The sequence below is a fragment of the Mobula birostris genome, chromosome 10 (genome assembly GCF_030028105.1).
Source record: "Mobula birostris isolate sMobBir1 chromosome 10, sMobBir1.hap1, whole genome shotgun sequence".
In the NCBI taxonomy this organism is placed as follows: domain Eukaryota; kingdom Metazoa; phylum Chordata; class Chondrichthyes; order Myliobatiformes; family Myliobatidae; genus Mobula; species Mobula birostris.
Genome location: NC_092379.1, coordinates 40537380 through 40553971, shown reverse-complemented (window position 1 = coordinate 40553971; position 16592 = coordinate 40537380). Strand labels below are relative to the sequence as shown.

The 16592-nt window shown below is 44.3% G+C and overlaps 1 protein-coding gene across 1 annotated transcript in view; it reads left to right on the top strand.

Moving 5' to 3' along the window:
- Positions 1-9579: 9579 nt before the first annotated feature.
- The window catches only part of LOC140203614 (serine/threonine-protein phosphatase 2A 65 kDa regulatory subunit A beta isoform-like), an 88712-nt gene continuing 81699 nt past the window's right edge, over positions 9580-16592 (top strand). Inside the window, exon 1 of the mRNA XM_072269662.1 lies at positions 9580-9652. Within this exon, the coding sequence (XP_072125763.1) occupies positions 9580-9652 (73 nt within the window). The remainder of the gene's footprint in view (positions 9653-16592) is intronic.

The window sequence follows — 16592 nt, the reverse complement described above, 5'->3', positions numbered from 1 at the left end:
CTGAAAACCTGTGCCACCAAACCAACCAGTTCTACAGGGAATGTATCTCATTGGCACTGAAAACCTGTGCCACCCAACCAACCAGTTCTATAGGGAATGTATCTCATTGGCACTGCACTCACCCTCGCACCAGCTGGTCAACAACAATGCCTACGTCAGCCTACTGTTTATTGATTATAACTCAGTGGTCAACACCATCATTCCTTCATTACTGATCAACAAGCTTCAAAACCTGAGCTCCTGTACCTCCCTCTGCAACTAGACCATCGACTTCCTGATCGGGAGATCAAAAATAACATCTCCTCCTCCAAGACAATCATCAAAGACTTATTGTAACTTAGTTATTTTGTTTTCTGTATTGCAGCCACAAAAAACAAATTTTACAACATATGCCAGTGATAATAAACTTGATTCTGATTTTATAATGAAGGTCCACGAACAACGCATCATTATGCATTTTAAACACTATTTATTTTGAAACTTGTAGCAATTTACTGTCTTTGGGCTGTACTTTTGCAACTTTGCACTTTACAATTGCTGCAAAGCAGCTAATTTCCTGTCATATGAGACAGTATTAATAGACCTGGTTATGGTCTCACTGGAGACTTTGCTCCAGGAGGTCGTCATGCCCTTAACAATAAGTACTGTAGAACTGGTGAGTAAGGCGAACAGATTGAAATTACAAATGAGGCTAGTATCTGGATCCAGACAGCACCACGAAAACTCCAGTCCTTGTATCTATTCAAGAGACTGCAGAATGGATGAGCAAAATTACCATAGTACGATGGTAGAAAGAATACATTTTCCAAAATCCCACCTCTTTCTTCTTGAGGTTCCCCTCAACTGGAAGGAAGTAAACGTAACCCCACTACGTAACAAAGTTGGGAGAAGAAAATTGCAGAGAAAATACTTAAAGTCTATCATTGAGTGAGTGGCAAGAGCACATTTGAAAAAGTAGGACTGATCAGAATTGGCGTGTAACTTGTTCAAGTTTGCTGAGAATTGATGAGGAAGACAGCTATGCTGCTCATTGGACTTTCAGACCTTGAATAAAGTGCCACAGAAGAAATCATAAAGCACATGGGATTGAAGGAAATATTCTTGTGTGGGTTGAGGATCAGTTAACAAACAGAAAATAATGACTAGGAATAAATAGGTCACTTTGAGATTGGGAGGTTGTTGACTAGTGTTGCAGGAGTTAATGTTGAGCTCTAATATTCAGTCAATATCAATGATCTTGTTGAGAGGGTTTACAATAATATATAGTATCCATGTTTGCTAATGATACCAAGTTGGGGTCTGTATGGCTTGTAATGATGATGCAGAGAAGTTTTAAAGGGATGTACACACAAAATGCTGGAGGAACTCAGCAGATCTATGGGAATAAATAATCAGCCGATGTTTTGGGCCAAGACCCTTTATCAGTGCTGGAGAGGAAGGGAAAGATGCCAGAATATGGAGGGAGGGGTAAGGGAAGGAAGACAAGTTTGAAGGTGATAGGTGTAGACAGGCAGGTGGGGGAGGGGTGAGGGAGAGAGGAAGTAACAAGCTTAGAGATGACAGGTGGAAAAGGTAAAGGACTGGAGAGTGGACCATGGGAGACAGGGAAGGAGGAAGGGCACCAGAGGGAGGTGATAAACAGGGAGGAGAGGTAGTAAGAGGCCAGAGTGGGGAATGGAAGGGGCAAAATTTCCAGAAGTAATTCAAGTAAGAGAAATCAATGTTCATACCATCAGCTTAAAGACTACTTAGTTGGAATACGAGGTGTTGCAGTGTGGGATAAGGGAACAATGAGGTTGGTGGCAGTGGATGGGAGATCTCCAGAGTCGATGAGGTTGCTGGTGGTGTCAGAGACAATATCCTGATGGTCCCAAGTGAGGTCCTTTTCAAGGGGTCAGTAAGAGGAGGTGTCCAGAGAATTGACACTTGGTCCCAAGATTCACAAAGCTGAATGGTTGGGTAGGCCCATTGTTTCTGCCTGCTCTCACATCCACATACCACAACTCCATTTTATCCCTCTTGTTTCAGTTGCATCCCGCCTACATCTGCAAGTCACCTTCCAGCTTCTTACATCATTCCCCCCTCCCCCATCCACTTGGCTTCACCTATCACCTTCAAGCTCGGTCTCCTTCTCCTCTCCCTACACTTTTATTCTGGCATCTTCCCCCTTCCTTACCAGTCCTGATGGAATGTCCCAGCCTGAAGCATCAACAGTTTATTCATTGTTGTAGCGTGGACGAAATCACCAGAGAGACAGAGTCACTGGTAGGTACAAAGCAGCCTCTTTTTTCGACACAAGCTACAGCAGGCATCTTAAGGACGGAGACACCTTCCGCAGAAACGTCTGCTAGCCCAATGCGGGCTCAATATTTATATGCTAAACACAAAGGCAATCGCTACTTAAAAAGTTAAAGACAATGCTTCCTTTTGAGGCTACATGCAAAATATCACACCATCCTTTCCTTCCAACGCCAAAATGTCGACAGCCTTTAGGAATGTAAATTAAGTCTACGATACATTTATTTGGCATTTCCCATGCTAACATAGAAGACAATTAATATTTATAATGCATAGATAATACTGTCTTCAAAACTACAGCATCAGGTCAAACTACGGCGCCAGAAGCACAGGAAGTGCATTGTCAAGTAGAAGTCTGGTGGCCAAAGTCACTTAAATGTAAACAAATCATTACCCTCAAAAAATTCACTTTAACATTCATTTCCATAGATGATGCCTGACCTGCTGAGTTCCTCCAGCGTTTTGTGTGAGTTGTCCTGGATTTCCAGCATCTGCAGTATCTTTTGTGTTTCAAATGGATTCATGCAGGTTATGTGAATCTGCAAGGTCACAGCTGATAGAGTGTAATGTGGAAAAGTGCAAGAGGAAATTTGGTAGGGAAAATAGAAAAGTAGAGTAGTTAAATGATGAGAGACTGTAAGGAGTTGGTGCTCAGAGTGACCTGGGTACCAGTGTACGTGAATCACTGATGCCAAAATACAGCAAACAATTAGAAAGACAAATGGTTTGCTCGTCTTTATTGAAAGAAGAAGGAGTACAAGAATAATAACATTCAAGTGCAATTATATAAATATCTGGTAAGATTGTGCCTGGAATATTGTAAAGAGATCTGGTCTCTCGAGCTAATAAAGGATATGAAAACAAACGAGACTGTAGATTCTGGGATCTGCCAGCAAAAACTAAACTCTGAAAGAACTTAGCTCATCAATTAGTATCTGCAGAGGAAGAATACAAGTTGATATTCCAGGCTGAGACCTTGCACCAGGAGTGGACTGGGTGTGAATAAATGATATACTGTACAGTGGATTCTGGTTAGTTATTCTATCGGTTAATCCAGACAGCCACTTATTTGGGACAACTCTAAATCAACATAAACTAATCAAAAAAATAGCCAGAATTTCCTCACTTATTTGGGACACAATGCCTCTGAACTGGGACGGGAGAGTATTGCCAAACAGTTTCTAACTAGCGTCAGTTGTGTGCACTTGTGTGCCATTAAATACTCCACCGTGCTTAGAGTGAACAGTTTTTAAATATCATCAGCTTGTGTTCAAAAAAGCAGTGGATCATGTCAGGGATAGGTAGCGAGAAATAAGCAGTAAGACAATTCAGAACTGTTTTTCTCACTGCAGTTTCAAGCAGTCAGGCTTGGAGATGCAAGAAATGGCTGGGAATGAAAATGAAACAATTTCACTGCTTCAACAAATTAGAAACCACGAAGGAAGTTAAGATATTGATAATCATCTTGAATGCTACAATGAAAATGAGGATTTGGAGAATGCAACAGTTTCTAACTAGCATCAGTTGTGTGCTTGTGTCTGGCCATGTGACACTACAGCATGCTTAGAGCAAATAGGTTTTAAATAGCATCAATTGCGTATGCTTGTGCTATGGTATTCATTTGAGCCTACTGATGCCAAATGACAAAGCAACAATTTTTGACACGACTTCAACACTGATTTTGTTCATTTACAGTCAATCAAAAAGAACAGAGCAGCGTACACTGTATGAACTCTGCTGTCGAGAACTATTAGGTGTTATCATAGTACTACAGTTATATTGGTAATATTCTAATTTGTTCTGTATTTATTTAAATACATAATTTGTTGCTCAGTTGAACATAGTTTGCCCTTTCAAAACTATTTTCATGAAAATTTGGCTAATTGTGGCAGCCACTTAATTGGGCCAAAATGTACTGATCCTGATGTGTCCCCATTAACTGGAATCCACCATTCTGATAAATGGATGCAGGGTTAGTAAGGTAGAAGATCAGCCATGATTGCACTGATTGGTAGGGCATACATGAAGAGGCAAAGTGACCTACTTCTGCTTCGATGTTTTTAATGATCTCAAAAGCACGGTCAAGATCAATGAGCCTACCTTCAAAAGTCATATTCCATTAACTGCACCAACAGCCTAATTGACTATTAAATCACCAGTTTTGCATCAGACTATAAATCAGGCCTCATATGTAACTTTAGAGTACATCACCTGTTCTATCCATGCACCAACAATTGACCCCCAAATCCAAATCTCACAGGTTACACAAACTGCTCGTTTCAACCAAGATAGCCATGTCAACCGGGTGACACTTACCGACAAATTGTATTGCCCCTTGCAGAACAGGATGGTGCAGGGTCAGAAGCACTGGGTGCTTACTAAATGGGATAGGTGGACCACCACAGAATGAAAGTATCATGACTGCATTTAGTATGCTGGGCACTGACCTACATGATTCACTGCCAATGGTCACGTCAACTGGAACTTGAGGAAATGATATGACCTTCTAAAATATACCAGTGTTGCCTGCAAATTATGTGCATGCAGTAATTGTGCCCTGTACCCTAGTTCAGCTTGCAACTCCAGTGAAATTCCTGCACATTCTCAGTAAATTTGAAAAGTCTTAATATCTCTTCCACAGCAGAGGACAACTAACTGTGAGTTATTAAAAACAGCTCCAATCTGAGAGAAGCCAAACGCTAAAGATTTGTCAGCACATTAAAAGGCAATGCTGTTCTTTCCCTGTTGTTGTAATTGTAGCTGGTGATTTATTTCAGTGAGGACTTTGTGTAAGGCAACCTGCACCTCAACTTGGTATCTTACTGAAGTTCAGAGAAGAGAATGTTCCATAAAGATTCTGGGCGTAAACAAACTTCTGCAATGAGCCTTTCTCCACTTCCCCTCATGTCAGGATGAGTGGCTGTCCCAGCTCTGCTTGGTCCCTGTTATTAGTCACAGAATTGTACAACATAGGGACCTTGTACATTTGACCCATTGTGTCCGTTCTGTCAAAGAGCTCATTTACACTAATCTGATTTCCTGTTATAATAATCAATTAACCTAGTAACTCACACATCTTTTGAGTGTGCCTCAGTAGCAGCACAGCAAGTTCCTAATGGGAATGGATGCATCTGGTGGGATCTCAGAATGAATGTGTAGCCTCCACAGACAACACTAGAGATCAGGAAGGAAGCTAATGTTTGTACCAGACCTCCAAGGTAATCAGTTTCTCTCTGTTTGATCCTGTACCATTCCCTCCTACCATAACACACATCAAAGTTGCTGGTGAACGCAGCAGGACAGGCAGCATCTCTAGGAAGAGGTACAGTCGACGTTTCGGGCCAAGACCCTTCATCAGGACGAACTGAAAGGAGAGCTAGTAAGAAATTTGAAAGTGGGTTGGGGAGTGGGAGTGGGAGGGGGAGATCCAAAATGATCGGAGTAGACAGGAGGGGTTGGGATAGAGCCAAGAGCTGGACAGTTGATTGGCAAAAAGGATATGAGAGGATCAACTGTCCAGCTCTTGGCTCCATCCCTCCCCCTCCTGCCTTCTCCTATCATTTTGGATCTCCCCCTCCCCCTCTCAAATCTCTTACTAGCTCTTCTATCAGTTCATCCTGACGAAGGGCCTCGGCCCGATATGTCAACTGTACCTCTTCCTAGAGATGCTGCCTAGCCTGCTGCGTTCACCAGCAACTTTGATGTGTGTTGCTTGAATTTCCAGCATCTGCAGAATTCCTCGTGTTTGCTCTACTACCATAATACCATTCTCCTCCCTTCCAACCACCATTCCAGCCTTCGCCACAACTTGTCTACTTTGACTCTCCTTCATTATCTTTAAAATTCTTTAAGAAAACCTAAGACAAAATATTAATTTGCATACAAGAAATATTTTGCTGCTAATCATTTCCCCACCATGCTGTATATAAATAGCGCACATCCCGCACACTGATTCGGTTTGAGCGTTGAACCAAGCTTGAATGAGTAAGACATGCCCACTTCGCTTGTTTGACTGAAAGTGAGAAGATGGAGCGGGGCCTCATGTAGTTTCAGGTATCTGCAACAGGTAGACAGATACTATTTCAGAACAGACATTGCCAACCTCGGGAAGGCGCCGAACAGCAAGGACAAACGCTACATTCGTAGTCTAACCACGGCAACAACATTTTCCTGAGTTACCGCCTTTAAAAGCCCTTGCAACGATCAATGCACACCGAAACCAGGACTGACCCTGTACCTCAAGATGAAAGGGGGCGAACTACTTTTCTTATCCTTACTATGTAATATTATTGCTATTAAATTGATATATTCGACACGTCTCAATAGCATTTTCGAGATTAATCACGGAACATTAAAGCGTGGACACGAGCGCATTTCCAAATATATTACCAGTGTTTGAGGGTCTTGGATTCGGTTCCCGGCCAATGTAATGACGTCAGATCATCAGAACTCAGGCGTCAGCGCAGCGTTAGGGCGAGTCTGCGAGATGTTAATGTAGTGGACGCAATATATTAGCGTAAAAATGGGATGCAATGGTGTGGGAAGCGGTGGAGTCCAATGACATAGTAGTGGTTACGAATAGGAAGGATGACAAGTTGGGGTGCCGATGGTTAATGACCCTACCAAATTGGGCAGAAATACGAATGCGATGTGAAACAGGGTCAAAGACGCTTGGAGAGGGGAGGTGAGCAGGATGAAAGGATTCCCTTATATTTGCCACATTATCTTTCCTCTAGTTTGTCAGTGACCTCTCTCTGCATTATCTCGTACTGATCGGTAAGCTCTTGGTTCTTCTCCAGCAAGGCTTTGCCGAGCTTAGCCGCCAGGATGAGATCGTTATCCTTTTGCCGAAGCTGAGAGAGCAGGTCCTCGATACCGGGGCTACCGGCTGCTACTTCCTCGCTGTAATTCTCCTGGCGGCTGGTCGCCAGCACAGGGAAGCGTTCGTCGAACAGCAGGTTGGCACTGCCGTCGCCCTCAAGCCCTGGAGGTGTTGGGAGTGGAGAAATGGGCGGCAGTCTCGGCTGATTGCTGGCCTGATGGTGCTCGGCATCCTCAACGCCAAACGAGTGGTGGGGCTCGTCACCCTGCTGAACCTCCTGCAGCCATAAAGCCGCCGTAGTTCCACCTGCGCTGGGCAGATTATAATGGGCTCCGATCCCGGCTCAGCTCACAGATTGCACCGAATCCCATGGACCTTTCTCCCGTGTCCTGGCCGGGGATCAGGATGGCGTGACCCAGTTCCCCTGCTCGCAGCACTCGGTGTCTCGTGTGGTGATATCACGTGTCAGAACGTGATTGAACAGTGTTCGGAGAAATCATCGAGAAACTTCTATGGTAAACGTGGTTGCAGTTGCTGTAGTAAATAGAAGTTCGAGTTCTATTCTAACAGAATATGTTTTGTTATTGTTAAACCACGATGCGTATAAAGAACACAACATGGTGTCAGAAGTCGGTCTGGAAGAATAATACGTTCGCTAGTACGGGAGAGTCGAAGATGATCCAAAAGAAAACCGCACGAACTGTTTTCGAGGTTTGCTAACAGCTTTAAAAATGGAACATCTACAATCCCCACCGACACTTCAGCTGACTAGGAATGCAGCTGAAAACTGGAGGAAATATAAGCAACATTTTGAAATCTATTTATCGGCGATCAGAGCCGATAGAAAACCAGAAAACATGAAAGCGGCGATTCTACTCCACGTAATAGGTGACGACGCAATTGAAATATAATCATTCTATTTCTGAAGATGAAATTAATTTCAATTTAAAGTCGATAATGGACAAATTGGAAGCATTTTGTATACCGAAGCGTAATGTGACGTATGAGGTGTTCAAGATTTTCACGTGTAAGCAGAAAATAGATCGATATGTTACGAAGTTGAAACGCCGAAGTAAATCATGTGCGTTTGCAGAACTGGAAGACTCTCTCATTGGAGACAGAATTGTTTGTGGCATTCGGGATAATGGTCTGAGAGAAAGGCTGTTAAGAGAGCAAGACCTGGATTTGGAAAAAGCTTTGATATTTTGCAAAGCTTCGGAAACCGTAACGACACAGGCTGAACACCTTTTCATTGAAAGCTGCAGCGTAGATACTGTAAAAAAGCGCGAACATATTAGAAGAAATATTAAAAAGGCAACGAAACCGGCAGAGAGCAAGACGTCTTGTGATTGCTGCGGACAGCAGCACCAGGCAAAAAAGTGTTCAGCGTACGGAAAAATATGCATGCAATAAGAGTAATCATACTATTTTTCACACTGTTGCAGAAATAGGAATAAAATGAAACAAGTAAATGCAGTGATTGAAGATGAACGTGAGGAATGTTATATTGTCACGGTCCTGATTGTTTATTCCCTAGTTTCCTCTAATTTCCTTTAATTGTGCCATGGTTCTGACCGTTAATTTCCCAATTACTTCTAATTTTCTTTCATGATGACACACCTGGTTTCCATCAGGACCTGCAGTATAAGAACCCCCCGGCGTTACAAAACCGAGTTACCAGATCGTGGTCTTTTTCCTGTGTGATAACTAACGTTTCCCGACCGCTTAGAACTGTTTGTTCTAAGTTAGCTGCAATTTCAAGGTTTATCTATGAAACTCCGTCTCTCTGAGTCAAGGCTCCATATCAGGGCTCCGTGTCAAGATCCCTGCTGTTTGCTGTTCGGCGTTTACGCCCGTGTAAGCATCCTACCTTAATCTCCGTGCCTGTGTCCTGCACTTGGGTTCGCCGTAGTCGCTCCTTGCAACAGAACCATCTGGCCACTATGGACCCAGCGGACACGAATACCCTGCAACAAGCCCTCGCCAGCCAGGGCTCCCAACTGGATCTGCACGATCAACTTCTCTGGGATGTCATGGAGAACCTCCGTTCCCTGTCTGCTGACGTAAAGAAGATCAGTGACCAGGTGGACCGAGTATCCGTTCATCTTACCCGATCCACTCCTGGAACTCTGTCAGCCCAGCCCAGACAGCCGGAAGTGGCAACCCCCTACGTGTCGGTAACACCACCGCCAAGAGAGCCACACATACCTGAACCAGAACACTATGCTGCGGATTTGGGGAAGTGCCGGGCCTTCCTTCTGCAATGCTCCTTGGTGTTCGAACAGCAGTCATCCAAGTACTCCACAGACAAGTCAAAGATGGGTTATATGGGTTGTAGCGGGGAAGTGCCTTAGTGTGGGCTACAGCTATCTGGGATAATCAACCGGCTAACTGCTCTTCATTCCCCACCTTTATCACAGAAATGAGAAGGAGCTTTCACCACCCTGTCCGTGGTAAAGATGCCGCTAAGCGACTACTCACTCTCCGTCAGCGCTCACACAGTGTTGCCGCCTATTCCGTGGATTTCCGGATGTTAGTGGCTGACTCGGGGTGGAATGATGAGGCACTCCAAGGGGTATTTTAGAAAGGCCTCAGCGACATGGTGAAAGACGAGTTGGCGGCAAGGGATGACACCAACAGCCTGGATTGTTTGATCTCCCTAGCCACCAGGTTGGACAATTGTCTTCGAGAACGCCATAGGGAGAGAACTGGTCGTCCACTCCCTTTAGCAACTCCACGACAACTCTTTACCGTCTCCCACCAGCCCTAGCCTCTCTTCCCCTCCCTCTCCTGGAATAGCTCCCAGTCCAGCCGTTTCCACCACCCAGGAGAGGAACCCATGCAGCTGGGACGGAACCGCCTTTCTCTCACAGAGCGACTCCGGAAATTGAGAGCGGGGAAATGTCTCTATTGCGGCCAGTCCCGCCACTTCCGTGCTACCTGTTCCCTTCGGCCAAAAGGGAGGGTTGACCAGTAGAAAGGGGGACCCTCGTGAGTCAGACAACATTCCCTTCTGTCCCCCGAACCCGGGTGCAGATCCAACCTCCTATCGTTTTTGTGTACCCCTGGTTAAGCGGGGGGCGGGCGGGGCATCCCAGATAATCTGAAGGAAACACGGCCTCCTGGAGAAGGTAGAATCCCGGTGGCTGTTGCTGTAAGAGAGTTACGCTAACCGCTATGCTACTGTGCTTCGAAAAGAACAGAGGAATATCCATTTAAAACAGGAAAGACGAGAAATTCCTTTAACCTGGAGGCGGCGAATCTGCGGTATTCGTTGCCACAGATGGGAGGAGGAGGATTTTAATTGAAAGTCGATGACCAGGGTTTTCCTGATAGACGGTAATGGCTGTCTCGAACGAGAATGCAGAGACTATGGTGGATGAAGAAACGAAGTAGAACATTTGGAAAGCTCATGGGCAGGTTACAGGAAAGACATGCAGGAATGTGAGTCTTGTGCAGAAGAAATGCAGGCTATCTGGACAGATTGTCATCACTTTCTGACGAGGTGGGTGAAAAGCCCCGCTTTCGTGATTATATATAACGAGATTTCCACGAGACCCCTCTCTCGTTCTTTTGCGAATATGAATCGAATCGAATCGAATCAATCCCTTGACGGACATCAGTCTTGTCAGCCCAGGAATAAACCTGGCGAACCTTTGCTATAATCCCGATTTTGAACACTTTTCTCAGACAGGGAGACCTGCAGTAAACACTGTAATCATGGTGTACTTATGAAAACCTCTATCCCTACTTCTGGACTCAAATTTTCTCGTCATTTGGACTTAGCATTTTCATCCTTATTCGCCTTCTAGTTCTGTATATCCGTTGTCACTGACTAGAGTCATAGTGCTATACAGCAGAGATACGGGCCTTTTGGCCAAACCGGACCATACCAACCAAGATACCTATTTACCTTTGCAAATTTGTCCACATTTGGCCGATATCATTCTTAACCCAGTGCGCAAGGATACCAAAGGCTGTTTGCATTTTCATTACATAATCTTTCGCTGTTTATTTAACAACCTGCCTTTAAATTATTGCTACTAAAAGTGATAACACTGCATCTTTCGTGTAGTTCCCTGGCAATGAAATTGTACAAAGATACCCTCCCGTGTAATATATCCCGCACATAGCCCACATCCAAGCTTCATAAAGAAGTGTTTTGGATTTGGCTAAAATTAGGAGCTATTTTTTCCAACTTAGGAATGGTGTGCCAGCCATTCGGTGCTATTTTCGAGGGAGAACAGGAATGCAGATCCTTGTTCGAGGGAGAACAAGAACTCAGCCTTGGTCGAGGGAGAACAGGAACTCAGAGCTCAAGGTAGTGGGAAACGGCTGGATCTACCCAGCGGAGGCGAGAGCACGAAGAGATGGTTCCCAACACAAGGCAGCGGCAAACAGCTGGATCTACCCAGCGGAGGCAAGAGCACGAAGAGATGGTTCCCAACACAAGGTAGCGGCAAACAGCCAGACCTACCTAGCGAAGGCTTGGACACAAAGAGACAGTTCCAAACAAAGAAAGATAGTTCTTTATCTAGTCACAGCAAGGCCCCAGTCTTGCCCTGGCGGTTGAACATGACGGTGTTACAGGCGAAGGTAGCAGGCGAGGCTACAGAAGGATGGGGAAGGAACAGTCAAGCAACTGAAGCTGAACCCAGGAGCTGTTTATGTAGCCAACCAAAAATAGGAATCATGTGCCTGGATTGAGGCACACAACAGGACAAGGGAAAACTGGAAAACCTGGAATAAGGAACCATGGACCGGACTGTGAACTGGAATGCGACCTTCACGGACCGGACCATGACATGTATACAATATACGTACATCATGAAAATTTTTTTCTTCACAAGCATGCACGAAAACAGAGCATTGTCCCAAAGAGTGAATGATATTTAAATGTTAGAACTTCAAAGTCCCCGAACTTTCCCCACCCACGCATAAGCAGCAGCAAAGCAACGCAATCGCCAGCATAAAAAAAGCATCTGCTCCCTTCACGGAGCAGTCAAACGTGCAGCAAAGCAGTAATAAAGACACAGAATTTCAGTACCCCCGAAGACTTCTCCTTCGCCCTGTAATTCGCGAAGTCACAGGCTCTCTGTCTCTCCCTAATAAGGGAATAGCAGGTGTCCCAGTTTCACTGAGAGAGGGGAAACATAACAAAATGACTCACAGATTTATGGTGTTAAAGGTGTTTTGCGTCGTTTTTTCCCCGAGTTCTGTGTCCAAGGAAGTCTGGTCTCTGGTCACATAGACAGCAGCCAGCTCTCTGCTTTCGATCTTCCACAGCACATTAGGCGGTGACACCGACCTCACATCTGCCTGCCTCCAGAGCTATGAAATTCCGGCACCCTGAAGGCACGCTATTCTTCCAGGCTGTGTCCTTGGCGTATTGAAAAGCGGACAGTCATGAAGCCCTGAGATTTGTGATTTTTGTGTCCTCTTTGTGGTTTTTATATATGACTTCGATGAAGAAGTAGAAAGGTGGGTTGGTAGGTTTGCTGATGACACGAAGGTTGGGGGTGTTGTCGATAGTCTGGAGGATTGGCAATGGTTACAACGGGACATCGATAGGATGCAGAACTGGGCTGTGAAGTGGCAGATGGACTTCAACCCAGATGTGTGAAGTGGTTCATTTTGGTAGGCCAAAATTGAAGACAGAATATAATAGTAATGGTAAGACTCTTGGCAATGTTGATTATTAAATAATCTTCCAGAAATAGTAGGGGACAGAGGGACCAGTAAGATGGAGGAACTGAGTGAAATACCTGTTAGTAGGGAAGTGGTGTTAGGTAAATTGAAAGGATTAAAGGCAGATAAATCCCCAGGGCCAGATGGTCTGCATCCCAGAGTGCTTAAGGAAGTAGGCCAAGAAATAGTGGATGCATTAGTGATAATTTTTCAAAACTCATTAGATTCTGGACTAGTTCCTGAGGATTGAAGGGTGGCTAATGTAACCCCACTTTTTAAAAAAGGAGGGAGAGAGAAACCGGGGAATTATAGACTGGTTAGCCTAACATCGGTGGTGGGGAAACTGCTGGAATCAGTTATCAAAGATGTGATAACAGCACATTTGGAAAGCGGTGAAATCATCGGACAAAGTCAGCATGGATTTGTGAAAGGAAAATCATGTCTGACGAATCTCATAGAATTTTTTGAGGACGTAACTAGTAGAGTAGATAGGGGAGAACCAGTGGATGTGGTATATTTGTATTTTCAAAAGGCTTTTGACAAGGTCCCACACAGGAGATTAGCGTGCAAACTTAAAGCACACGGTATTGGGGGTAAGGTATTGATGTGGATAGAGAATTAGTTAGCAGACAGGAAGCAAAGAGTGGGAATAAACGGGACCTTTTCAGAATGGCAGGCAGTGACTAGTGGGGTACTGCAAGGCTCAGTGCTGGGACCCCAGTTGTTTACAACATATATTAATGACTTGGATGAGGGAATTAAATGCAGCATCTCCAAGTTTGCGGATGACACGAAGCTGAGCGGCAGTGTTAGCTGTGAGGAGGATGCTAAGAGGATGCAGGGTGACTTGGATAGGTTGGGTGAGTGGGCAAATTCATGACAGATGCAATTTAATGTGGATAAATGTGAAGTTATCCACTTTGGTGGCAAAAATAGGAAAACAGATTATTATCTGAATGGTGGCTGATTAGGAAAAGGGGAGGTGCAATGAGACCTGGGTGTCATTATACACCAGTCATTGAAAGTGGGCATGCAGGTACAGCAGGCAGTGAAAAAGGCAGATGGTATGCTGGCACTTATAGCGAGAGGGTTTGAGTACAGGAGCAGGGAGGTACTACTGCAGTTGTACATGGCCTTGGTGAGACCACACCTGGAGTATTGTGTGCAGTTTTGGTCCCCTAATCTGAGGAAAGACATCCTTGCCATAGAGGGAGTACAAAGAAGGTTCACCAGATTGACTCCTGGGATGGCAGGACTTTCATATGAAGAAAGACCGGATGAACTAGGCTTGTACTCGTTGGAATTTAGAAGATTGAGGGGGGATCTAATTGAAACCTATAAAATCCTAAAGGGATTGGACAGGCTAGATGCAGGAAGATTGTTCCCGATGTTGGGGAAGTCCAGAACGAGGGGTCACAGTTTGAGGATAAAGGGGAAGCCTTTTAGGACTGAGATTAGGAAAAACTTCTTCACACAGAGAGTGGTGAATCTGTGGAATTCTCTGCCACAGGAAACAGTTGAGGCCAGTTCAACGGCTATATTTAAGAGGGAGTTAGATATGGCCCTTGTGGCTACGGGGATCAGGAGGTATGGAGGGAAGGCTGGTGCAGGGTTCTGAGTTGGATGATCAGCCATGATCATAATAAATGGCGGTGCAGGCTCGAAGGGCCGAATGGCCTACTCCTGCACCTATTTTCTATGTTTCTATCTGAGAGATCTTGCGGTCACATAGGACACTCAAAGCTGCTGCTCACTTTGACAGTATTGTTAAGAAGGCCTGTGGTATGTTGGCATTCATCAACCGTGGGAATGAGTTAGAGACGTGAGATAATGCTACAGGTATGTAAGACCTTCATCAGACCTCACTTAGAGTATTGTGCTCAGTTCTGGTTACCTCACCGCAGGAAAGATGTCGGTACTATAGAGGGTATGTAGAGGAGGTTTCCAAGGATGTTGCCTGGATTGGAAGGCGTACCTTATGAGAATAGGTTGAGTGAACTTGGCCTTTTCTCCTGGGAGCGATGGAGGATGAGAGGTGGACTGATAGAGGTGTATAAGATGATGAGTGTCATTGATCGTGTGGATGATCAGGGGCTTTTTCCCAGGACTAAAATTTCTGGATTTTCATATTTTGCTACTGGAAAACGGGTAAGCCTGCGTTACTCGGTGTCTCGGACTTTCACACAGCAACGAAAACTAAAGACCTATTATTAAACTGTGCTAGCGACGAGGCTATACATCAGTAGGATATAATAAAACCGGATTTTTTTAAACTGATGTAAGATTTCTGTGGAAAACTATATATAGTAAGATCTCAGATTTGTGTAATTCCCAATTGAATTCCTCACTGCTCAACATCAATTCTCGGAAAGCTTGCAAGGTAAATTCAAGTAAATGTGTCAGTAAATTACATCTCTGAATAATTCTAAAAGTAAATAGAAGATAGAATATAATATAGATAAATTTGAAGTGATCTAATTCCAAAACATGTTGTTTTAGTTTCCCAAAGATTGGTCTTTTTTCAGTTAATTGGAACCTCGTTGTCCTGGAACACAAGTCATGTCATCGGGAAGGGCGATCCTTGTATAAGCAGACATTACAAGAAAGTTCTAGTACCGGACGAACTCTGATTTGTTCAAATTATGCGAGGCCTCCCTCAGACCTTAACTGGAGTTTTATTCATCGTCTTGGTTTCCCTACCTAATAAATGAGTAGCTCTGGAAAAAAAAGCAAGTGTACTTTGGCAGTGTAAGATGCTATTAGTCGGGGCCGGGAAGGGCGAGGTGTTTCGAAACCAGGAACATAATCTCCAAATATCATGAGGTCATTTATAACCAGTATGGAAATAAATATGCTGAATTAATTCAGCGCAGCATGCAGGCTCAGTCATTGAATCATCCGAAACACACACCGGTGTTTTTACTGCGTATTACGAATATAGAGGCGAGCAGGAAAATGACAAAAATGTGGATAATAAGCAATGATTTCGACTGAGTGGGCTCGAGTGTTGAAGCGACTCGTATTTATGACTTTTCCTATGAGAACGCCGGTTCATGCATATGCGTTCTCTAACCTAACTTATTTAACTTAAACTTTTCCATTTTCATATTACCATGAGCGTTTTACGTGTCAGAGTTCTAAAATGTATATTTTTCTTGTCTATGTACTGCTGCTGTTGACAGTCTATGGTATAAACATCCGTGTCTCCCTTTCTTTTCCCTAAAGCTAATTTGGTGGCGATTCTGATCCTGTCCCGCGGGAAGTGTGGCCTCTCTGAATGCATCACTCGCTATTTGGTCTCCATGGCAGTAACGGATTTGCTCCTCATTATTACCGCTGTGATTATCAACCGCATTTGTGGCATTTATTTCCCAGGAAGTTTCCTCTCCATCACCCCAGTGTGTAGTGCCATTATTGCAATAACCTATGCAGCCAGGGTCAGTTCTGTTTGGTTAACCGTCGCTTTCACCTCTGACCGTTTTGTCGTCATTTGTTGCCAGAAACTGAAGGCGAAGTATTGCACCGACAAAACGGCATCTGTGGTCATAGCAACTGTTTGTTTACTTAGTTGTTTTATCAATATTCCATGCTACTTCATTCATGAACCCAGCTATATAATTAACAATGTACCATGGTATTGCAAACTGAAAGCTGTCCGTTATACTTCTCTATTGTGGGGCGTTTATGATTGGTTCAACCACCTCTTCACTCCTTGTTTCCCGATCCTTTTGCTCAATCTTCTCACTGTCAGACACATTTTAGAAGCTAGTAGAGCCCGGAAGAG